Raw genomic sequence first — 25,911 nt, 5'->3', positions numbered from 1 at the left:
AAAAGCAAAAATGACCCTATTGAAAGTCACAACAGCATGTACAACTTGTTATAGCATTACATTTTAAATTACTCTGATGTCTATTGGACTCAAGCCATTTTTCTTTTTCACTGTGAAATGTAGAGCTGTTAGCAGTTTAACAAGGATGGTGCATAGTGATTAGGGGAAGGACAAAATTTGTAAGTACATATCGATGCATGTACATGTTGCAGGTTTAACACATATACATAACCTGTGGATGGTGCTGGGATGGGGCCAAGATTTAGATCAATTAACAGTTCTCTGCCTTCCTTCTTTCTAGATTTCCTTTATAAAAATACTTAGCACATTGAAGGAAATGTTAAATTAACTGAGATTCCTTCAGTTAGGTTACAGATCTCATTATGTAGTTTTATTCTGTGCATTTGCAGCTTTTTGTCTATCTAGTAACCAGTTGGCATGACTCCCACTTTTATCCTATTATTTATCTCTTTGTGTGCCTATGTCTACTGGGGAATCATGTAGCTTCTGAATTATGAAAACCTATCCAATGTGCCCTTTGTTACATTTAAAATGAAAAAATCTCAATATTAAATATAAGGCTGGTATTTTGCCCAACTCTCAGATTTCCTGAAATGTAGCTTTATTGTAGTTTTCAGAAGTTAAGATGCCCTCTTCTGTAAGTTAGAGGCATAAGTGATTGGTTATGAAACATAGAAAATCAACTGTTATAAACTTTATAGAAGCTAGAGGTGTTCTATATTTCTATAATGTTATGTTTCTGTTTCAAATTTATTTAAACATGTAGAAATTGGCCTCAGATTCCCGCTGTAAAGGCATGCCCCTGTCCAGCTTCCTCTTGAAACCGATGCAGAGAATTACTCGCTACCCTCTGCTCATCAAGAGTGTGAGTACCCAGTTGCTCTTTTTCTGAATCTCTGAATAACTTGCCTCAGGTGGAAAGGTGAATACAGCACTGCAAATACATTTATGAAAATATAAGAACGAGTTTTTCCTCAATATTGCCATGAGTTAATTTGTCTTTTTCTGCAACCAGATTCTGGAGAATACCCCTGAAACTCACCCCGATCGCAATAATCTGAAGCAGGCTCTCGAGCGTGCTGAAGAATTGTGTTCCCAGGTGAATGAGGGGGTGCGTGAGAAGGAGAATTCAGACAGGCTTGAATGGATACAGTCCCATGTCCAGTGTGAAGGACTTGTTGAGGTAACTGGGGCTTGGGCTCAGTGGTCAAGAAATGCAACTGAAATTTGCTATTGCACAGTTCTTATGGCAAGGAAGAAATGTTAGATAATACCTCGTAAATCCTCAGATAATATCTGAATTACATACCCAATACATTCATACATGCTTTATATAGGCAATGCATATAGAGAGAGTTTACCAGATATACGGAAAAAAAAATTAAAAAGGGAAAAGACACTAATTTAATGAACTCTTGGAACAACTGCATAACAATGGCAAGAGATACTGGGGTCAGGCACTGCCCCAGGATATGCACGCTCCATAATAAAGCTTTCTGCAAATAATTATACATTCTGAGACATTGGTTTGTTTCTAGATGAATCAGAAGCATGCCTTTTAAGAAAATAAAAGATGTTAAAATAAATGAAATCTCTTACTACAAAACCCCAAGGCTACAGAAAAGATGTTTTACATCTTTTAAAATTAGTTCAAGTTTCAGAAATGTTCAGAGGAATGTTGTATCATTATACCTTTATAAGCCAGTCAGAACACAAAAGCAAAATTCAAAGCCTATTAAAAGTATTTCATAGACACTAAGTATGTTAAAATATAAAAATGTCAAATTCCAAATTGAGAAAACTGAATCATTTGCTGGGACTAATTATAATAATTATAATAAGACTTGATATCAGCAACATGGTTTTTAAGTGGAATAATTTATATGGTGAAGAAAATCTATGTGCTTTGCATCATTTTTCTAGCAACTGATTTTCAACTCACTGACCAACTGTTTGGGACCACGGAAACTTCTGCACAGTGGCAAGCTTTATAAGACAAAGAGCAACAAAGAACTCTATGGTTTTCTCTTCAATGACTTCCTGCTTCTCACCTACATGGTGAAGCAGTTCGTCTCTACAGGATCAGATAAACTGTTCAGCCCCAAATCAAATTCTCAGTTTAAAATGTACAAAGTGGTGAGTGAATTCAAGAATCTCAGATACTTTCACCTGGGAGGAAATGGGATTTCTAGGAATAGAAATACGTTGTTCTTTAACCTGTAACTCTTTTTCCAACAGTTGGTGTTAATTGTATTATGTCAACTAATTAGCAATAATAGTTTTGAATTTACTGATCAAAACTCAGATTGTAGATAAAGTCATTATCTGTATCAATGGGATTTATTTTTTCTAAACTGCCAAAGCATTAGTTAGAGCAGTGGTGGCGAACCTATGGCACGGGTGCCAGAGGCAGCACTCAGAGCCCTCTCGGTGGGCACGCGCGCCATCGCCCCAGTCCTAGGCTTTCAGCTGGGTTTTATAAAACCTTTTCGCTTTAGGCCTCCGCTGCCGTGTACAAAAAAAAAAGGTTCAATCAATCAGTCAATTTCAACTTCTCGCGGAAAAAAAAAGATCTTGCAAAGTTGGAATTGATTGATTGAACTTTTTAGTCCTACCCAGTCTGCTGTTACCACCGCAGCCATACCCACCCAATGGGCCTCACCCACCCAATGGGCCACATCCACATGGCACCCGACGATGCATAGGTGGGTTTTGGGTTGCCGTGTGGGCACTCGGTCTCTAAAAGTTTCACCATCACTGGGTTAGAGGTTCAGTGCACCTTAATTGTGGGCATTTTTTTTAAGAACAAGGTTGCTGCATTCAAAAATCATTATTTAGCCTAATTTCAATAGCATACAGTTAGATAAACACTTATCTTTCCTTTTTAAGATAAGCTAAATAGCCATACTGCTTATGGAAGTCATGCTGAGTTTTATTTTTATGCTGTTAAATTTACTTTTGTGCATTCAAATTTGTGTGAGTTTCTGGAGACATGTTTTTTCTTGGCTATGAGCACATTGATTATGTTTGCTATGGCTATTCAACTGTGTCAAGCTCTCTGGAGAAACCTATCTATTCCTTTGGCTCATCTAAGAAAGTCATCATTCTTTGCAAAATATGAAACAACAAACATACTCTTGGGAAGGAGTTCCAAGAGAATCCTTGATGTGAAAATTAAACTTATTCCCCTTGCTTAAGATGTATAGAGATATATTTAACACTTTTATTTTTTTAACAAAATAAAATGTAATTAATGGGGACAGTAGGTTCTTCAAAAAGAATGTCTGCCAGATTTAAAAAGAAAATAATAGGTGCAGTGATTGTGGTTATCAAATTCCTTCAACTTGTTTTTTTAAAGATCAATGCACTGAATTAAATGTTATTTGCATTAATAGTTGACTCTTCTTTCAAAATCATTCCTAATTTCAATGCAAAATTTTATTCAAAATAAGCCTCTTCAGATTAGCAAATTTCTTGCTAATCAGCCTGTCACTTTTTGCTGAAATGTTTGAACTTAATTGAATCAAAATCTGTTTCTTCCAGCCTATTTTTCTTAATGAAGTCCTAGTGAAATTGCCAACTGACCCTTCTAGTGATGAACCAATTTTCCACATCTCACATATTGACCGAGTCTACACACTGAAAACAGACAATATTAATGAGAGGTGAGCCTCCAAATTCTTGCCTTAAAAAAGAAATAAAACATCTTCTGAATTTCTTTCCCATGAAATGTCAAAATGTATGCTGTTTTCTTTTTTGTTATTATGTTTGTTCTTGGATTCTTTGACTGTAGTAAATCTCTTATTCATATCCAAAAGGCTACTTTTGGAATGTGAGAAAAGCATTGAAAAAAATGTTCAAAAGTAGGATGTATCACAATTTGGCTGCATACGTCTACTTTGTATCTTAATCCATAAAAAAAAATATTGGTAATTTCACGAACTGCAGAAATTACAGGATTCATCATCTTTCTAAGGAGCAGGAACCCAAAAACCAGATATGATGACAGTAAAGAGAATACTAATTGTCCTAAGGGAGACTGGCATAGAAAATCCCTTAAATAATCTGTTGCAACTTTAACATTCTATAATAAATGGTACTGAGAATAGAGAAATTTGCTGTTTTATTATATGGGTACAAACATATTGATCAGTGTGTCTATATATGTACTGTATACCCATATTTAAAGATTTCGTGGTTATCAAGGATATTTCATGTTTTCTGGAGCCAATAATTAAGAATGAAATTAGAATGTGACATTCACAGGTTTGTGTTCAGATGAAGCCAAATCTCTTAATAAGTTGTTTTTGTTATAGAATAGAATAGAATAGAATAGAATAGAATAGAATAGAATAGAATAGGACTTTATTGGCCAAATGTGATTAGATTCACAAGGAATTTGTCTATATTATTGTTCTTTAACAAAATTGTTCATTCTTGTAGAACTGCCTGGGTCCAGAAAATTAAAGGAGCTTCAGAACAATATATTGAAACTGAAAAAAAGAAACATGAAAAGGCTTACCAAGGTGCTGATCTGCAATTGTAACTTTTAGTAACAGCTATTTTCGTGTTTTTGTGAGATTGGAAGGACTTGGCATTTATGTCAAGTGATATCTTTTGCTAGCCAGATGACATTTTCAAACATTCTAAGACATCAGTATTCATCAAAGATACTTTGGGTTTTAAAATAAGTACTAAAGATGTGCTAGATTCCTTTTTATTTAGGTGTAGATGTGTTAACAGAAAAACACTGATTGTGTATCAGCTCCAGAAATTTCATAGATCTGCATAAATACCAATTGACAACCTGGTTGCTGTGGGGTAGTACCTAGTATTCATGAAACAATCCAGAACAAATTGATCAACTTGCAAACTACAGAAATAACTTTTGTGTAAATCTGCCAATAGATAGCTTGTTCTGAAATCTTTTTTTCACATCTCATTTTTATTTCTTTTTCAGCTCGATCACAAAAAAGCTCAGGAATAGGACGTTTGATGGTACATGTGATTGAAGCAACAGAATTAAAAGCCTGTAAACCTAATGGTAATAATTTAGGGATGGGTTGTCAACTATCTGGCCAAATAGTTTAAACTGAGGGGAGATTTGCTGTTAGAAGTAGAGGCTGCCAAGCACGTATTTCCAAAATATAATATGTAGCCTTGCAGGGGAGATCTTTTTTCCTGCATAGTATGGTGAATATATAAGTAAAAAAGGTGGGACATTATAAACAAACTTGTTGAAGATAATCACAGACATTTATAACCAGGTATTAAAACCATAAAGTTATTATTTGGAGAAACTGTTTGTGAATCCACCCTTTCAACCTTCTGGAAGGCGTTAAAACCTGGCTGTGCCAAATTGGCTTGGTGCTTTGTGTTGGAGTGGCTAGTGGACTAATAAGTACAGATAGTCCTTGACTTAAACCATAATTGAGCCCAAAATTTATGTTGCTAAGTGAGACAATTGTTAAATAAGTTTTCTCCCATTTTATGACCTTTCTTGCCACAATTGTTAAGTGAATCACTGTAGTTAAGTTAGTAACATGGTTGCAAAGTGAATCTGACTTCCCCATTGACTTTGCTTGTCACAAGTTTGCAAAAGGGGATCACATGACCCCAAGATTCTGCAACTGTCATGAGTCAGTTGCCAAGCATCTGAATTTTGATCACGTGATTATGTATGAAAAATGGTCATGTCACTTTTTTCAGTGCTCTTGTAACTTTGAACAGTCATTAAATGAACTGTTATAAGTCGAAGACTACCTGCATGGTGCCAATGCTGTACCAATCTTACCTTTGGTTTTTATTTCTATATTTAAGGTTAATATTTTTTTATTATTTTAATTGTAATCCACCAGAGTTGCTTTGCAGATGAGATGAGTGGCATATAAATTTGATATATAATAGATGCACTTCTGTTTTGAATTAAGGAAAAAGCAATCCATATTGTGAAGTTAGCATGGGATCTCAAAGCTACACTACCAGGACACTGCCAGATACCTTGAACCCCAAATGGAACTTTAACTGTCAATTCTTCATCAAAGATCTTTATCAAGATGTATTGTGTATCACCATGTTTGACAGGGATCAGTTTTCACCTGATGGTATGTGTGGAATTCTGTGTTTGACCATATTTAAAATTTCCTTCCAATTTTAGTGAATAGAAAACAGAAGCATAAGCTCAAAAAGTAGCCAGACTTCTACTGATTTTGATTGTCCAAAATATGCTGATAATGCTTAATTTTCTTTATTTCTTTAAGATCTCTCTTTGTTTCACATTTGGTGATCTGACATAGGAATTTTGTTGTTGTTATGCAGAGTTTTTGGGTCGCACTGAAGTTCCTGTAGCCAAAATCAGGACAGAGCAAGAAAACAAGGGACCTACAGCTAAACATTTACTACTGCATGAAGTACCAACAGGGGAAGTTTGGGTACGCTTTGATTTACAGTTATTTGATCAGAAAACACTTGTTTAAAGGAAGAAAATGTGTTTTATTTATAACAGCCAAGACCAGCATAGATCATTGAACTACTTTTACTGGCATGTTTTACAAATGGTATTTTAATATATACTGCTGCAAAATCATTTTGCCTAGTCACACGAACATTGTTTCTCCAAGTATATGTTATTTAGCTCTGTGCTTTGCACTCCTGTGTTGGTGGCAATCTATGCAATATACTGTATATGAGATAATATAAGACAGTGCCTTTCTTTATTGAAAGTAAATATTTTTACAGTAAATGCCAGTGTTTATTTCAGATTCCTTTTAAGCATTACCAAGGAATCTTGACAATTTAAAATGTTTGAAATCGCTCCGCTTAGATTTCAATGAACCATAGGATATTTTAGTTCGGGGCTAAAATCATTCCTCAGGTTCAAAAACTGGAGTCTGGTTGACCCTTATCTCAGGATATAATTGTAGAAGAAGTTTCAGCACTTCAGGATCCTTTCAAGATTCTATATTGACAAAAAGTGCAGCCTTTTAAAAACTTGCTTCTGTTTTAAAAAGGAAATAAAATCTCTCTCTCTCCAGTTCTTTTAATAATTTTGCAAACTTACCAAGGTTTTTTGGTGGTAAATAAGTGAAATTATTTTGTCTAATGTGGGACATAATGATATGGGTTATGTGACTCATCTGCAGAAACAAACCACCAAAGCACTCTCTAAAGCCACTGCTTAAGGCATCAGGAGACCACATCCTCCTCAAGGTGGCCCATCTGTAGCAATCCCTGGAAAGTGTGCATGTCCAGACAATAAGGGAGCGGCTTTTGAAGCAGCCATGCCAAGCCACCCTAATGTTCAGATAATAAGGGAGTGGCTTTTGAAGCAGCCATGCCAAGCCACCCTAATGCTCAAGCTATGGCTTCAGAGAACCATGCTTCCAAACGATTGGCCTAATAATGTTTTGAAAAGTGGAATTTCATGCAGATCTCAGTAAAACATGCAGCTAAAACATGTCCAAGACAAAGATTCCGAGGAGGAGGAAGTTAATGTTACCTTGGGCTTTATAATAAATAAAATAAGCTGATGAATATACTGTAATTTCTCTACATATTAATATGTGGCATATTGTTTTTCTTAAGCCAGTTTTATTGTATTTTGGAATGTAAATGAGTAAGAAAGCATCTAGGAATGAAACCATGCAAAATTATCAACGCTTTAAAACCAGTTACATTTACCATTGGAATTGCTATATAGGATTTTATGGAATTCAAGTCGAGAGTATTCATCCAAACTCCTCTGGTATGGCTTTACTAATAGAGCCTGAGCACAGCTAGTTTTTATTTATTTGCAAATTTTTAAAATGTGCTGCTATTGAGCCATGCTCTTTATTGTGAAGGGTTCCTCTTTATAGAATGTAAGGGTTGAGTAAGAGCTGTATATTTTGAATATGCATCTCAGATATATGTATTATTTTTAATTTAAAACAATGAGTGAAATTGTATGCCTTAAGTGCTGCCTTTCCATGTAGCTAAGTGAACTGCAAACCTGAGAAACAGTTTTCTGAAATGCATTTTTATTAATATGAAATAAAAAACGTTGTTCCCAAAGTATATATTCAATTAATTGAAATTAAACACATTGTATAAACTTCTGTATGATAGTCATTTCTGGGCAAGTGGAAAAGAAACACACACTATTCCAAGTTTACATAAGCCAAATTGCAGTTTAAAAACTCCAATACAATAAAGAGGAAAAAAAAAAAAGTCCAGATTTATACCATAAGAAAACAATTACATTTAAAACAGTTAAAATATTTTAAAATAATAATTATGTGAGGAGATACAATTTATTTTGAAATTCATGTATTCATACACACAAGCATATTTCTTGGGTATAGAGAAAGTAAATATAGCTCTATAGAGTGCTACAAAGACAATTTTATCACAATTTTAGAACATTAGAATTTTTGGTTTGTTTCTTTTTTATTTGCAACTGATATGCTTCAGGCCAACAGAAAAAGAGGAAATGTCAATGTTAAAAAAAAAATTTCCAAGCAGAAGTTCTCATTCAATTGTCCATAACATCCATTCCTTCCCAGAACACATCAGGAAAAGTAAGCTGTTGCTAACAATATACAAACACCTTTATTCATCACTGCATTTCTGGTTCTTTTCTACTCTGCTCACATGTGCATGGTGCATGTGTGTATCCTGAAAACAAGAGTTCACATTACTTTATGTGCCTTCGAATAATTGGGCCTCAACTCCTGCTGCTATTCAATGAGATTTTTCACTTTACCTCAAGAGATTATTTCTAACCAAAGAAGACTATACTTTTTATAATCAGGTATATTTTAACAGTTCATAACAATAAACAATGTAGGATTAGGCAACTGGCTTGAAATTACTTCCACTTCAGTCTCTAAAATTGAAACTTGGAAAAATAATGTTTTTATTTGGAAAAAAATGTATTTTCCTGTAAGCTGTAACACTATATCTTTGTTCCTGCACATTATTTATAATTTCAGCACCTGTCCAAAAAGACAATGCCATAAAATTGAATCAAATGAAGCTAAAGACACTAAGTTAAATGGATAAAGAAAATTTCATTTCTGGTGATAGAGGAGAATTTTATGAAAGAAAACCTCATCTCTGAGCTTTAAAGATTAATAAACTCTTGAGTTAACTCCTAACTCTATTGAAGATTCCTTACTTTAAAGGAATGTAAAAAAAAATCTATATTGCACCAGGAGCAGAAACACTAATCTCTCAATGAGCCTTTAGAAATGAAGTAACTGAATATTTTTTTAGCTGCTTTGTGGACAGGCTGTTAATCTTGCTTTGTATCTAAATAGGAAAACAACTTAGGGAAACAGCAAAAGCCATATATTCCTGCTAAATTTATAAAAGTCTGTTGTTCAGTCTTTTAGAACAATTCAACTGGCATCAGCAGAGCCTTGGATTTAAAGACAAAAGATGCTTTCGAGCATGCAAGGCACTCGCCTAGCATCTGATTGCAACTTCTTAAGCCAAATGCATTTTTCCCCAGCAACTACAAGCACACGCACTTGCCGGGGGAAAAAATGCAGCTGCTTTTAAGAGCACATCCCTGTGTTCCCCAAAACATCTTTTTATCTCTGTATCTGAAGCACTGTCTAACCCTATTCCACTTCCACTTCTGAAATAAAATATACTTATATAGCACATTCTGTGATTTTCCCCTGTAAGAAAATATGAAGCAGCTGCTTAGCAATACTTTTGAAAGCAGTAATATGCAATCACAATTTTATGCAGCATTTAGTGTAAAATCCCTGTAGCCTATGTTTTACTATTCTCAGTAGTACCTGATGCGGAAATAAGCTTCTAATCGTTCCTTTTAAGTAATTGGATCACACTTTTATGGACCAAATTTTGGCATTTTCCTTTTACGAGGAATCAGTTTCAAAGAAAGATCAATAGAAAGCAGATTTTATTTTTGGTTTCCAAACTGATGAGCCAGTAAATATCTGCTTTGACAAAAGACTGGCTATTTGGGTGAACTCTGATTTCCTGACAGAGGGGCATCTCTTCTTCAGTGGAGGCCAGGCCGAGTCACCCCAGCTCTTGAAATCCATAGTACTCTGGTTTCTAGTTGAGCTCATTTTTTGCCTTTTAACAGAATGAAATTAGGATGGTTAATGCTGCCCGTTATTACTCAGCACCAGTGTTTACCTCTGTTGAACCAGTTGTATGCTGTGCTAATTGATGCTGCTTGACACTCAAAAAGGTGGCCAATTTTCAAACATCACCTTTCGATTTCAGTGATACATAAAACCAAACCTTGTTACTGTTGATAATGGTGGAGCTGCGGACAATATAAAATGCACAGTAAATGAACAACATGGAATTATTCTGTGAGGGAGAAGACAAATCATCTTCAGTGGGAAGTCTCTTCCCCTTGGCTTTAAAAGGCAGACTGTTACAATGTTGGTGGAAGGCCTGGGGCTAGACCCAGATCATTTCCTGTTTTGAACCGGAGAGCAGGTTCCTGGCTTTCCTGGTTGTTGAGCCCCTAGGGAGAAAGTTTATTTCCTTCTTTCTTGCTTTCTCTTGCTCTTTACCTTTCCTAGCTCTCATATGTGCCTTCCTACAAAAAAGAAGGAGAATAAGAACAGGAACCACACACTTCCTTAGAGATCAATTATAAGGATTTGCTCCTGCCAATTCCTTTTGTTTTCTGGAACTGAAATTTCAAGGTCTCTGTTCGATCTAATTACTGTAATATTGCCTACCTAATTCCATTGTTCCTCCAAAATATATAGATCAGACTGTGAATGTTTACTGTTTAACCAAAGCCATTGTATTTTAAATGGATCAGATGGGGGGGGGGTATGTGTATTGATTTTCTTTTATTCTAAAACTGACCTTTAATAAGGAAGGAAGGGGAAAACTAATGCTAAAAACAGTAAAAAGAAAATTTAGTTATTTTGCTAAATGCCTTGGAAAATAGATGGTTAGTGATGTGTTAGAATGTCAATTGCATTCATCATCATTCCATTTGTAATTCTTATGAAGCTGGGTCTTACTGAAGGATTCCTAGGGAGTGCTATCGCTGAATTCTACTTCACAGAAGAGATTATCTTTCTACAAGTCACTAACTATCCCACACAGCCTAGTCCTGAACCACTGAAAGTGAAAATTAAAGGATTAAAGAAGAGTATGTCTCAATCAGTTTTAAATTGGAGAACAGAATCTCAGCCCGATACATCATGAATCTTTGTGCATACTTGAATACAGATCAGGGGAAGCCTCAAGCGAGAGTATTAAGAATGGTTTTCCTCCGTAAAGAGAAGCCCCTCTCTACTTACCTCTACGCGTCCCATCAGGTCCAGCAGAAAGAGTCCTGTCTATGAAACAGTCTCAACTTTTCTGGCCCAGCGCCTGCCCCTTGGGAATGTCATTCCCTAGTGGTGGGTCTGGCTTGCCATGTGAAAGGCTCTAAAGACAGGCTTGTCTCAATGATCCTGAGCTTCTGGTTAAGGTTTGGAGCTTGCTAGACGGTTATACTTATTGATCCAAGACTTGCACTTGCCTGCTTTTTTATGAATGTTGGTTTCAGTTAGGTGTTTATTTAGCTATTGTGTTTTTACTGTTTTCCTGTGTTTGTTTATTGGTTGTGTTACTGTATTTATTGTTTTTTTAACTATGAACTGCCCAAAGTCACAAATACGAGGTGGCAGATAGACAAATTGAAAAAATAAAATAAAAAGAGGTACATTTTGAACTGCCTCTAACCATCTTCAAAGTAATAAAAGAGCAAATGTCATCTTGCCAGCATTGTGGCTAGCTGCAGACATGTGGATATACAAGTTATTGCAAAGAACTACATTCTGTTCTGACAAAGTGAAACCGGAAGCAACATTAGGAAGAACGAGAACTGAGCCTCATCACAAGAAGAGATTCTATTATTCTCAACTACAGTTCCACAAAAATGAGCCCTGTAGTAAACTGCCCTTCAATGAGCAAAACAAATGACTTATATTGAAGGATCTCAGAGACTATTTAAATTAAAAATATAACAGCTTAAGAAGAAACAGCAGCTATTGAAAATGAGAATGCTTTTTTTCTGAAGTAATGGAATAAAGGAAAACTGCATATTGTAATCTAATGGCTACCTTGTTACCAAACTGGAACTAGCAAAGATTCAGTTCCACTATAGACCTCACTAGTCACACACACTTATTTCAACTTTGATGAAGATTCTTTTTGTAGGAATAAATGCAAACTCAATAGATGAATTGAGAGTTAAGGGGAAAAAACTGGGGTGAATCAAAACTGAGTAGTGGGAATTCTAAATAGGCGTTTCAATAAAAAAGAATAATAGAGAAAATATAGCACTGGGGGGGAGAATAAATTTGACAAAACAGCGTGCCAAATGAATTATTACAGCAGCTAGGAATCAACCATAACCTCAAGAAAGGGTAGAATGGCTTCGGTGGTTTTGCAATCTGGTTTCTATTAATATCCTCTGCAAGAGAAGGTTACAGGCTATATTTGGTTAATTACAAATTTGGCTAGTGCTAATTACAGGTAATTTAGAAATATATGGTCATTTATATAATAAAATGGTAAAGTTTGTGTTCCAAAGGGTTCACAGAATGTCATCATTATACCCTTCATAATCAACTTTTATATCTGATGCTATTCAACAGAGAATGAATTTTAAAATGTAAAGGTTTCTCAAACTTTACCGGCTTTTTTGACGGACATCACTTTCCACATACTGGAATGGAATTTTCAGCCAATCTATGGGGTTCATAAGTTGCCGACCCAAAGGAAGTGGTGGTAACTCAGTCTTATGTAGTTCATGAACATCTTTAGAGGAATATAATTTTCCTGTAGAAAGTTGTAATGCATATAGAAAAAAGGTTTTTTTCTCCTCATTAGGCAAACTTTCTGATGAAAAAACAAAACCTGTATAGTATTCAGCTAAATCCAATCTTCCCCCCAACCCCAAGTTACAGACATATCATTTGCTGTATATATCACATCGTGGAAATGGTTTCCAATATTTTCAAATTGTCATGCTATTTTAAGATTAATGCAAAAGGGAAAGATGAAAGAATAATTCAAAGCCTGGTCTCTAAAGAGACATTAAACCTGAAGAATATCAGATGCAAACAGAAATATTACAGAACCTGTTTCACATTGCTGCATAATGCTGGCTTCGATGTATCTTCCTTCTACTTCCTTTAACAAGGGGTCACGTAAAGGAGGAACGGATGCCTAGAGGGAGAAAATAGCTAGTATTAATATTTTAATACTTCATAACATCAAATTAGTCAGATCTATACCAATAATCCTCGATTTATGACAATTGAGCCCAAACTTTCTGTTGCTAAGATGGTCGTTAAGTGAGTTCGCTCTATTTTACAAGCTTTACAAGCTTTCTTTCCACAGTTATTAAGTGCATCACTGCAGTTAAGTTACTAACACAGTTGTAAAGTGAATCTGGCTTCTTCATTGACTTTGCGTGTCAGAAGGTCGCAAATGGTGATCACATGATCCTGGGACACTGCAACAAGTCAGCTGCCAAGTGTCTGAATTTTGATCACATGACCATGGGGATGCTGCAGTGGTCGTGTGAAAAACGGTCATAAATTCCTTTTTTCAGTGCCATTGTAACTTCAAATGATCACTAAATTAACTGTTTTAAGTTGAGAACTACCTGTAGTTCAGTTGCTATATACATCAAGGAGCATTTAGAAGCTTCCACACTGAACCTTGAAAGAAAAGTGCAGTCATGTTGCTCTGCAAAAAGATATCAAACCTACTTGGTTCACAACTGGTGAAGTTTAGATACTGAATTTCTGTCCTCCTATTCTTGGGCATAGCCAAATAAAGGGCTCCCTGAAAAAGATCTGGTTTCCGGCCAATGCAGCTGAGTCAGGTACTAGATAAACCCTCTGACTGACTGCTCCATCTTCAGCTCAACCAGAAACATCTTGGGTAGCATTCAGCAAGCCAACATTTTCTAATTTCACTCCCTAATCTATAATATAAGAGTAACTACACCAATTAATCTTTTATGTATGATGTGAGCATTACCTTGAATATTTTATCACTTTATTTTCACCATCATTTAAAAGACTTCCACAAAGAGAGGCAAACAAGATGAAACTAGTTGTGCAATGTGTTATTCTCTAATTACTCTATAAGACTATGTAAATTATGCTCCAGCAGTAATAAGCAATATCCATTTCGAATGTGTATAATACTTTCTTTTGTCTTCATGGTTCTTCCCTTCTATGTTCTTAGAAATTACAAATCCATTCTATTTAAGCAACTAGAAACTGGAAACTACAAAAACTGCACATGCTCTAAACTTGGGAAGGGGGAAAGGTGAGAATCCTCACAGGAAAGGCAAGGCCAGCTCTGCCATGAAGTGTCTTTATTTAAATTTCAGTAGCCAGGAAGCCAATACCACAACTACCTACAAATACCTGTGAGGTATTTTCCACCTCTTCTTTTAAAATCTCTAACCCAAGCCCGTCTTTCACAGAAGTCTAAGAAAGTCAATAGGAGCTCATCAGGAAAATGGGAATGCACAGTCTCTCTCACCTTCCACAAATCTGGAGAAGTCTTCAGGAAGAAAGGATCATAAGATGACGGACTATAACTTTCTAAAAATGCACCTCCCTGAGTGAGCAGAAAGAGCACTCGGTGAACCTATGGCCATCACATATTATTACTTCAGAGTAGACAGTAAATATTTCCTGTTTGATAGCTTAAATAACATCTAATACAAATATCTTACACAAATTACTCTTATAGTCCCAATTTTCATAACATCTTCTTACAATAAAATGAGTTTATTTTTATCACCCATGTGAATCAACACCACTGAATCAGGATATTTTTATCCACTTTATATGAAAGTGAATTCATTCAAGCCAATACAAAAACCAAGTATTTCAGTTACTATACAAACTGTATTAAATGAAGACCCAACACTTTTTCAGCATTACCAAGGTTGACATTTTGAGACGGCAATTGCCCTTTACCTATAAATTAATGGACCTTTTTAGAAGAAATTTTAGTTATTCAAGACAGTAAGGACCAAATTACACTTTCCACAAAGCATATTTTTAGAGGGCTTTATTTTAATCACTAGAGACCTTTCCCCTCCTGAAAAAGGAGCTTCATGGATTTTAATGTGCATTGCAACCAACGGGGAGGGAGGGAGGTTAACCATTTCCTCTCCATCCTTTCTTCCTGTCATTTCTGCTACACTGCAGAAAATGGTTTCAAACAAAAACAAAATATATGTCTTTGTTTACAGCAGGGGTATTTTCAGCAGATAAATAAATGTGAAGGAAGCGTTTAATCTTTCCCTTCATATATGCCATAGTTCTGATACTAATAAGGCAAAGCTTAACTTCTTATTCTGAAAAAGAAGAAAGTTACCATGACAAAGCAAGCTTTTGAAATGAATTTAAATACAACACATAAATTGGGGAATGATGGTTTAATTTTAGAGTAAGATGTAGGCCACATTTCAAATGAATTTTTATGCACAGCCTCATATATTTTTTTTGCCTATTATACAGTATATTTACATTATAAATGACTTTGAAGCCATTGGCACTGATGAACTTTCCCATACAGCTGAGTACCTTTAATCCCTGGTAAAAATTTTATGTTACGCTCAATATAGATTTGCAAGAAATATATTGCACCAAACAAAAAATATAGCATATATTCCTGCTTCAAAGAGTGTGTATGATATACCTATTACAAACATTAAGGAAAATAATAATATTATGTGGGCAGACAATACATAAAATCCATAATTACACAATGTCTTAGTTCTTTTTCTTCACTGCATGGTGCTTAAAATACAATTAGCAATGATTCCTGAAGAACTTTCTCCTAAGTCGTCAGTCATTTTCATTGTACATTTGGGAAGCATTACAACCACAAACATTTGAATCTGGTCTACCGTAGAAAAGTGGCTTTTATTTATGGGCCAGAGCGCTGAAGAAACCCAAAGCATCTTCTGTCTTCAGGGATATTTAACACTGTCAGTATTCTTCTGCCGGGCTTGATACCTCCTCTGAGACTGGATAGGTGGAAGTACGGGGAGGAAGAAAGGGTTATGGGAATGATAAGCACTGAAGTCATGACCATATTTTGATTCGGATTCTGGAGGATTTTGTGAGGCCAAAGAAGTATCCGTGGCTGAAGGAGAAGATGATTGAAGGACAGGAGATGAGACAGGGGGAATTATATATTTTGGGAGAGATGGCAAAGCATTTGGAGAACTGACCAGTTCTGTGGGGGACAGCTGTAGGAAGGGTGAAGGGAAAAAAATAGAAGGTGAATGAAGATAAGGGGGAAATGGAGGAAGCAAATGAAAGAAATGAGATGGAACAGAAGGAGGAAGTAAGACTGAGGGGAGAACGATAATTGGAGGGGAGGCAGATGGAGAAATGGAAAGGAGAGAGAAGGGAAATGGAGGAAGAAAAGAAGGGAAATAGGAACTATAGGGAGGACTCTGGGACTCAAAAAGTGGATGAAATGGAGGAAGGAGCACACATAATGAGACGGAGGATCCTGGAGCAGAAGAAGCCTAGTAGAAGGAAAAATACAAGGAAAGCAGAAAACAAATATATGAGCAGAAAAGCATAGAATGTTAAAATATACTAGATAATAACAGAAAGTCAAAGACAAGTTTCATTCTTTCTTACTGTCAATGGCAGTTAAGTAAGACTGAAATAACAAATAAACTTTAAAATGACAGAATGCAGTTTTATATGCAAATTCAATCACGTGTTAATTATGATGCACATATATAGAAATGGTACACACTTTATAATCATTTATCATAATCATTTTTCATACTTGCAAATCTCTATTTTTGCCTTTTGAGGATTTTTCTATCTCTCTTTTAAAATGAAGGTATTAAATTTACTCACTGATACTGCCTTTGAGACTGTACGTGATGGATAGAAATAATAATTTATCCAAACATTTCTGGACAATAAATATAGCAAATCAGGAACCCAAATAAAGCAGAAGTCTAATATGTGGTCTGCATTTATATATACTGCATACATAAACGGAGATCAGCCAAGTATACACACACACTTACACATTTGTATATATGTGATATTTTCAATAACTATCACGTCTGAAGCAAATAAACCAAGAATAGAAATAACTATGGTTACTTATATTGATTGTATTGAGGAGTATTCTCCCAGGTCAAATTCCCTGGGAATTTTACTATGAAGCTCAAAATTGATTGATGTCAGCCCTCCAATTGAAAAAAATCTGAAGTCCTAATTACCGGGGGAAGAGGATCATATTGGGAAAGAAATAGAAGCCAGAAATATATTTAGTTAGCAGGGATCATTCAGTTAACTACAAAGTTCATAACCTTTAATGACGTGTCATTTGTTCCACAATGGTAGAAAAGATTGGCCTGTGTTACCCAACTGAAATAGCCAAAGCATTCCAACACACACATCTTTCACAGAATGTTCCACCAGCTGTTTCATCCCGTTTCTCTAAGATAGAGTCTTATATATATTCTAAAAGTCAGTAAAGACTTTAGGAAATGGGAAGAGAAGACAAGGTCTCTTGATGCAATTGCCTATAGTTATGTAATTCTCCTTGCAAGAATTCAAGCAGAGATTGTCCGATGCTATATGTAAGAAACCCCCTTTGAATTCTTGATTCATTCCTAAAATAAGATGTTCAAGAATAAACATCTGTGAATTTAAGAGCCCCTTTTCACCCTTGCCACAAGCCTTCCCTCCACAAGAGAAGATGAAGAGAAGATGAAGAGCAGCAGGACAGGCAATCCTTGACTCGAATCCGCTGCTATGTAGTTTATATACAACTTGAAAAATACCCATTAACTGCAGCAAGTAAAATAACCTGACTGATTTTGACTTTTATGACCACAACGAGCCTAAAATTGATAAATTGCTAAGCAAGGCAGTTGTTAAGTGCGTTTGCCCCATTTTACTTTCTTGCCACAAAGTGTTAAGTGAATCACTCCAGTTATTAAGTGAATCTGGCTTCCCCATTGACCTTGCTCTTAAGGTTAATTTTAAGGTGATCAGGTGATCCCCGGACACTGCAACCGTCATAAATACATGCCAAGCATCCGAATTTTGATCACATGATCATGGGGATGATGCAACAGTCATAAGTGTGAAAAATGGTCTTAAGTCACTTTTTTCAGTGCTGTTATAACTTCAGTCACTAAACAAATGGTTGTTAACTTTGTACTTTATGTTCAAAGCTCGGCAATGAGTCCATGAGGGCAACTTAAATGCAACTTTCTGTATCTACTGATTCAAGTCTTATAACTGGTCTTTTCCCCCCATTCTTCAGTTATGAGTTCCATGCACTTCATTGATGTTGTGGATTAGAGTGAATAATCCCTCTGGGTTTGCTCTGCAAGTTATGCTCCCTTGTCTTTTCTTATAAGCAGGCAGCTTGTCTTCTTTTCACAGATACTGTAGATGGCTGCCTTCACACTAATCTTGCCACTACATTTTCACAGCTTGGCATATAAAGTCTTTGGCATAGAGATTATTTCAAGAAAAAAAATAAACCATCCACCTTAATGAACCCAAAAGGAAATTAGTAACTTGACTAAAATACATTACAATATGTATCAGAGGAAGTAATTGTTTTTCTCTAAAACAGATCTTATAGAGGAAAAAATATATTTTTCCCTTCCCCTTTTTATTTTCCACCCATCTACAGAAAAAAATGAAACATAGCAGAGAGTCCCAGAGTCACCCTGAAGTGCAGCAACTGACAAGAAATAGGCAACTATTAAGGGCCAGGATTTTCATCATTATGGTACCAAAATAAGTGAAAGACGAGGACAGGCTGCCAAACTTTACTGTTTGCATTGTTATGTTCCTGCACACAGGCTCCTTGTTGCACTCTAAGTGACAAAATAAAACCAAATCATCTTCTGTTCACAAGAAAACGTCCTTTTGATTAGTTGGTCCTACATTTGTCTATTCAACCCAGGTAATGCTGAAGGTGTTTTACATGAAGGCATCACCAGAGCTCAGTGAATTCTCAGAATATATTATATACAATGACCCTCTCTGTGCAGGCCTCATTTCCTCCATTTCCAATGATCTATGCCTCACTTTAAACAAGCAGCATGTTATTCTGTTTCAGTGTGGAATTGGATAACTCGATGCAGCCAGCTCAATGTGGCCATCTGAGAACCACCAAGTCGCTTAGGCCAACTCACCACTGCCAAGTCACAATAGGACAACTCCACAGGGCCACCTTGCCATGGAGACAATTCCCCTTGGGCAGCCAGAGGAAGAGTATATTGGGTAGGTGGGTGAGCAAGCGAGCAGGTGGGCAGAGCACAGAGTCGTGGCCTGGAGCTTCCCATTTTCCCATTCCCTGCCGCTGCTGCCACCCTCTGAGCCAAAGAGACCAGGGATGGTGGTGGCAGCAATGGGTGGGATGGGTGGCAATGGAGGCTGGTAGCACCCCATTTTCTCACACATACATACACACACACACCCTTCCGCTGCCACTGTCCCCAGCCTCTTCGGCGTGCAGCTCAGTGTGATGGCAGTGGCAGCAGGGAGTGTCAAAATGGGACACCCCCCCCCCCAGCCTCCATTGCCACTCTATGCTCTGCCCACCCGGTTGCTTGCCCACCCACTTAGCTCTCCCTCCATCCATCTGCAGCAAGTTGTCCCCACAGTGAGTTGGCCGTGTGGAGTTATCCTGTGGCAACTTGACAGCAGTGAGTTAGCTGAGGTTACTTAGTGGTGGCAAGCTGGCCATGAGCTGGCTGCACTGAGCTGGCCGTTCCAAGTTGTCTTAGATGCATTTCAGCGATGGTGAACCTACAACATGTGTATCATTGACACATCATGATCTTTTGGCTTCACCAACAGCTGACAACAATAATTCTCGAAAGCATGCCCCATTCTTGCAGAAATTTAGAGGCTGTGGAGGCTGAATGAGAATGAGGTGTGCTCTCACATGGATTCTAAATCCTTCAAGTCTTACAAAAGGGCTGTGCTCTCATACAGCTCCCAGAGTGTCTGAAAATTGTATGAGAAGGAAGTGTGTTTTTACAGTTTCCAGAGGCTGTAGAGTCCATGGAAGAGCATTCTCCAAAGTTGCTTCAAGAATGAAGGCCTTTTGCAACTTGGAGCAGCCTCAGATAGGCTGCAGGGGCCCGTCAACAGAAAGAGAGCACCACTTGAAGATAAGCAGCATGCAGCAGATCCTGGGGAGTGCCACATAGTGGGAACAATTATGCCAAGGCTTATGTCCTTGGGGAATGGTGCACGGTGGCCTTTTTGAGTGGCAGCAATGGCATTAGGGCTGAACGTGAGGCCAAGGCCTCTGCTTCCCAGCCTCAAATGTGCCACTTTTGAGTGTAGCCTAGATGGGGTCAGGGGAGATAGAGAATTGTTTCTTTTTGATTGACACACCAGAAAAGTCAAGGTAGGCATTTTCCCAATTTTGACACCTAAGCCAAAAGGTCTGCCACCACTGCTCTATTTACTGAAATTAAAAACATAAAATAAATGAAATTCTAATTGTTATTCTAAACTGGCACAATAAACAACACATTTTCCCTCACACGTTGCTATTAAAATAAATATAACTTTATAAAGAGCTAGTAATAATTTCCATTTTCATCCAAATCAGAAATCCAAACGTTTTGCAAACATCTTCCCAATGTCTTGTAGTAATAACACCTTTTTTTTTTTTTGGATACCTTCTCATTACAATAGTTTAGATAAAGGGAGAGCTGTTTTCGCTTCCTCTCTTCTATTTCTTTGCTTGACTGGTTGTCAACTTTGTCCTGAATTTTCTGAAGCAGAGGTCTTGAAACACTTTCAAACCATTTCTTGTACAGCATTTCCCTTCTCCTTAGAGCTAAGAAATCATTGTGCTTCAAATACCTGTCTACTTCCTAATTAACAGAGAAACTATTATTAAGAAAGGTAGTTTTGAATAAATAAATCGTGGACTTTTAAAACAAAGCTAACAGTATAAATCATAGAAATTGAGAAACACTAGTAATTAATAAATACTTCACACATTATAACATTCTCCCAAAGACAACACTTGCATATATAAAATATGTATTGCTAGTGCCTACAAGCCACTGCAATTTCATGTGATTGCCACAGGAAATCAATTATGTGATACTTGAATATGTAGATTACATCTTATTTGCTACAAATATATAATTTATCTGTTGGACTTTTTATATACAGTATATAAAGAAGCCAGGTACAGGCTTGAGTCTTCTTAACTAAAATCATGTTATATTTACCTTGACAAGAAATACTAGTATACTGTATTAAACTATTTAAGGGATATAAAACATATAGATTATCAATCAAACCTCTACTATATTTAGTGTTAATGGCTGTTGATATACCTATGAGATTCTAACTTTTCTCACCTTTCTCTTTTTTTTTTTAGATAAGGTTGCCATTTGTCATAATTAAAAAAAAATCAAATAAATATGAGATTATTCTTGGGGCTACTTGAGATAGGTGATCTGTAGCACTACAGGTGTTGTTGGCATGTTAGCTGTTGCTCCTGGGAACTGTATTTCAGCAGTTTCTGCAGGGCTACAGATTTCCCACTCCTATGTTTAATATTTCTCAAAATTACGCATTGTATTCCCTGGTTACAACCCTAGAAACACAATTCATCTTCAACTGTTTGAATATGAAATCTAACTTGAAATATGTAATATATATTTACTTCATTCAATCATGTCCAATTCTTGAAGACTGCCTAGATAGGTCCCTGCAGTTATCTTGACAAGGTGTTTCAGAAGCTGAGAAAAAATGACTGGGCCAAGGTCACCCAGCTGGCTTTGGGCCTAAGGCAGGACTGGAACTTAGTCTCCTGGTTTCTAGCCCGGAATTTTTAATCACTATACCAAACTAGCTCTCATAATCTCTAATACTAAAGACTTATGTGACCACTACTAGCTATGTCAAGGTAAATTTGGAAAAGCTAAGACTAATCTATCTCAAAGGGAAATAATAAAAATAATAAATAAATAAATAAATAAATAAATAAAAACAGAATCTAGTGGTTAAGGCACCAAACTAGAAAGCAGGAGAAAGTAGCCATGAAATCCAGCTGGGTAGCCTTGGGGCCAGTCACTCTCTGACAGCCTAACTCAACTCACAGGGCTGTTGAGTAGAAAACAGGAGGAGGAAAAATATCAGAGTTATTTGAAAAAAATAATAGGGGCAGAATACAAATAAATAAATAAGTAATACAGAGAGGACAATGCAGACAGATGGCTTTCCTAGATAAAAGTGTCATAAAAATATATCTATTGAATGATAGATATCAAGATTGGACTTTTCATCTCACCACTAGTGATGTGTTTTCCTTCATGGATCAGAGAAGCTGTTTGGAGAAGCAACAGTAGTGTTGCATGTTGATAACAGGATGCAAATGTAGGGTCCAGAATGAGGACAAACAATGAGGTTAACTTCTTGTGGATACAAACAGGAATATCAACCTCATGGAACATCTTCTATGAAACTGGTATTTCCTAGACAAAACAGTCCCTTTGGTTTTCAGGCAAATTTTGCTTTCTCTAATATCAATACACCAACCAGAGAAATGCCAAGCCCCATGCTGACTAGGAGGCGGCAGTCCTGCATAAACCTCACAGATCACTGATCTCCTTCTGGCTCCTCTTCCATAAGAATCAGGATGTTTGCATAGGAGGTTATATTGTTTTCCAGTGGAAAACCCCACTTTACTGCTGGATTACCTTGACTCAGAAGTAGATTGGAATTAGGAAGGAGATTTTGTTGGGAGAAAAATGTCCTTGACTAACAGTAAAGAAAGTATCTTGGCATTGGGGCAAAGAGGGGGTCATAGATAACTCCAGTACCCATCTTTTTTTTTATTTTTACCCAATTTTTATCCATCCATTTTCCCCCCTTTTCTTTTTAAAACAAGCTCGCAAGCTTTAATTAACCTAAATAATAACTTAATAGTTATAAAATCTACATCATCCTTCCCTAATTTAAAACCCTCCAGATGTGATGCTCTACAACGGCAAACTGCACTGCAAGCCAGAATGATCAGCAACACACCACTATTCCTTGGGAAAGCTATCTTAGACTTATAGCTGAAAAGTAAAAGATCAGATGTAAAAGACACTTCAGTACTGAAAATTTAAGCTTATAACAACTGTAGCGGGGCTGGCTGAAAGTCTTTGCAGGAGCTTTACTGGGGGGGGAGGGAGGCTTGGACAGCTGCTGGTGGTTTGGGGCGTGAGGCAAGCGTGGATTAGGAGGAAGGAAAGAAAAGGAAGGGAGGAAAGGACAGAGGAGGAGTTGTTGCTGCTTGTCGGAAAGAGGCCAGGTGAAGACAGAGGGGTTGGAGGTTTTAAGTTGATCCCTTCCTGTGAAGGAGAGGGGGAGGAGAGCGTGAGAGGGTGGAATTTTATTGCTTTCTTTCGCAAGGGGGGTATCCCAAGCGGAGGCAAGAGAGAGTGGGAGGAGAGAGAAAGTTACTGGGGTTGCTAACTTCAGATTTTAATAATAAAGGATAAGGGGGGAAGGGTTTGACACCGACGAGACCTGAGACTGCAAGCAACAACAGAAGAGAAGGAGAGGCTGGTCATCACTGCTGTGAAGACTGGAGGCCATCCAAACTGTGATTATCGCTGCTTGTGCAAGTTTTAGACATTGTGGGGAGTTGCCCTGGGGGGGGGGGGAGACAGACGAGCTGTTACTGCAGCATGCTGACTACCTTTGTTCGTGTTTCTACTGCTGCCTGGAGCCGGGGCTTTTCCCCACCCCACTTGTTTCCAAACGGCCGCTGGGGAATCACTGACTATTGCTGCTATGACAGCCAGGGGCTGTTAGATACCACCATAGCATTGACTACTGGGGCTAGAGGCTGGTCATCTTTGTTCCTGGAAGCCCCTTTTTTGACGACAAGAGCCTGCCACCTCCTCACTTCGCATGAGCTTCTGCTAGAAGAGACACTTTACTAAAACCTAGAGACCACAGCTGCAGAGCTCAACAGAGGGGAACGGGGCTGGGAGGCCCTGGGCTTTGGCGGCCTCTGAGGAGATAACACCACACAATTTTTTTTAAATGACTAGGAACAAGATCTTTTACAAACTTTTTCATTTGTGTGATTTTTGTCAAGAAAGGACAAATAGTGGGGGCAGGGGGAGACTTAACACTGATGTTTTTATTCCTTATTTTTATAGAAAATTGTTATTTGACAATAAGATTTCAAAAGTCAAAAAACAAGATCTTCTCTTCATGAATGAGGGTCACAGGTATGGATTTCTGGTCCACGTATTTTTATATCTTTCTCAATAGTCAGAAAGTTACATTGCAAGCAATGTTTATTTCTTACCCTTATAAAGCAGCTTTCTTTTTCCAGCAGCAATTGAATGGGACCAATAACATCCTGGCTTTCATTAACTAAAGCCTAATAAAATATCAGTAAAATCTGTGAAAGAGAACTACTATATTAAACATACTTATGAAAACTAATTTTATAACCAGATCAGCTCTATAAGATACAATGAATTCCATGCCACTGAGAAGAAACGCAAAATAAAATTACATGAAAAGCCTTATTTGAAATTTAAGTTGGTACATCAATGATGTTACTATATCATAAGGATGGCAAACTGTATTTCTTCAGATGTTGATCCACTACAAGTCACAAGAACCAACACACAGATCAGGCTAGTTTTTCAGAGATCCAGTGTGGTCTAGTGGTTAAGATATTAGACTGGGAACATAACATGAGTCCCAGATTCAAATCCACCTTCAACTACAGCAGCTCACTAGATTTGTCTTTCAGCCCAACCAATGGGCTGAATTATATGGTTGTTGCTGCAGGGGAAAAATGATATATACTGCCTTGTACTCCTAAAAGAAAAGAGGGATTGAAATCTAATTAAAAATAAGTATCTGAAGAAGCACAGATGGATTAGATCCCTAAGTGGATTTTGAATTTCAGTATAATGAAAGTGATGACAGATGCCATTATTGTTACTACCTGAACTGTAGAAAAATTTAGAAGAAGATTTGATTTTGATGATTGGAGATGACAGTTTAAAATGCTTTAAGATCCCTGAAATAATTTGGAATAAATATAATATTCATAGGTTTTGCAATAAAAGTTTTAATAATGTGTTGTCGTAAACGTAAATTCAGTATTTCTCCAGAGAACAATTAAATACTCTATTATGCTTTACATATGTAAAGATAAGGTAACAATTAGAAAATCTGCCTCAATATAACTGTTCTCCTTACTTTTTATTAATAATATACAATTTTCTATATTTATCACCGATATTAAATCTAAACTGATTAAACAATATTCATGTTGAAATGCTTAAATTAAATATTTAAAACAGTATTTAATATTAAAACAATATGAAAACCAGTCTACAACTCTAAAGATCAAACTGAGAAAAAGTCATCATCGCTTTTCTTCAAAAAGCCAAACGGACTAATCTTAGTTTTGATTGTGAGTTGAGGACATTGAGGGCAGTATTGAAAAAACTAGAAAGGGTGAATAGGAGCTTGATGGCTACTATTCAGAGCAAATAATTATTGGAAGCAGATTAACCAAGTGATCTATGAAAGGCTATGAGTGGGAGGAGCCCATTACTGGGTCTTTTATTATTGTCTATGACAAAGAAGGAAAGCATCTTCAGCTGTCCATTGGGGGATCTGTTGCTGAGGCAAACCCATATTAGGAAGAAGTGATGAAGCATTCCACATTAAGCGTTTCATTGGGGTCTCTGTGAAATACATATCCTATCACAAGCAAAGTTCCTTTCTGTAGAGACGTAGGCCATGTCCACCTCCTTGCCATCTGTGGATCTGCATGCTAGAATTGATCTGTTAAATCTTACTT

The 25,911-nt window shown here is 36.9% G+C and overlaps 2 protein-coding genes across 11 annotated transcripts in view; one reads left to right on the top strand and one right to left on the bottom strand.

Annotated features, from left to right (window-relative positions):
- The window catches only part of ITSN2 (intersectin 2), a 79,846-nt gene extending 71,733 nt beyond the window's left edge, over window positions 1–8,113 (top strand). For all 4 annotated transcript variants that reach the window (XM_039326272.1, XM_039326275.1, XM_039326273.1 and 1 more), the window contains 8 exons: window positions 788–886; window positions 1,037–1,204; window positions 1,945–2,157; window positions 3,565–3,686; window positions 4,465–4,547; window positions 4,982–5,065; window positions 5,952–6,125; window positions 6,340–8,113. In XM_039326272.1, coding sequence (XP_039182206.1) covers window positions 788–886; window positions 1,037–1,204; window positions 1,945–2,157; window positions 3,565–3,686; window positions 4,465–4,547; window positions 4,982–5,065; window positions 5,952–6,125; window positions 6,340–6,497 — 1,101 coding nt within the window. In that variant the 3' untranslated portion in view covers window positions 6,498–8,113. The remainder of the gene's footprint in view (window positions 1–787; window positions 887–1,036; window positions 1,205–1,944; window positions 2,158–3,564; window positions 3,687–4,464; window positions 4,548–4,981; window positions 5,066–5,951; window positions 6,126–6,339) is intronic.
- FAM228B (family with sequence similarity 228 member B) overlaps window positions 8,023–25,911 on the bottom strand; it is a 30,072-nt gene continuing 12,183 nt past the window's right edge. The window contains exons 6-11 of one of the 7 annotated variants that reach the window (XM_039326277.1): window positions 24,391–24,465; window positions 20,741–20,938; window positions 14,566–14,673; window positions 13,143–13,230; window positions 12,696–12,840; window positions 8,023–10,113 (exon numbers count right to left, since the gene is read on the bottom strand). In XM_039326277.1, the coding sequence (XP_039182211.1) occupies window positions 9,918–10,113; window positions 12,696–12,840; window positions 13,143–13,230; window positions 14,566–14,673; window positions 20,741–20,938; window positions 24,391–24,465 (810 nt within the window). In that variant the 3' untranslated portion in view covers window positions 8,023–9,917. Of the gene's footprint in view, window positions 10,592–12,695; window positions 12,841–13,142; window positions 13,231–14,565; window positions 16,577–20,740; window positions 20,939–24,390; window positions 24,466–25,911 lie in introns of those variants that run through there. The other 6 variants (XM_039326278.1, XM_039326279.1, XM_039326280.1 and 3 more) reach the window with 6 other exon arrangements.

The sequence above is a fragment of the Crotalus tigris genome, unplaced genomic scaffold (genome assembly GCF_016545835.1).
Source record: "Crotalus tigris isolate CLP2741 ecotype Arizona unplaced genomic scaffold, ASM1654583v1 scf7180000024340.7048381, whole genome shotgun sequence".
Taxonomy (NCBI): domain Eukaryota; kingdom Metazoa; phylum Chordata; class Lepidosauria; order Squamata; family Viperidae; genus Crotalus; species Crotalus tigris.
Note: the sequence above shows the minus strand (reverse complement) of the source record. Positions and strands in the feature narration are given on the sequence as shown.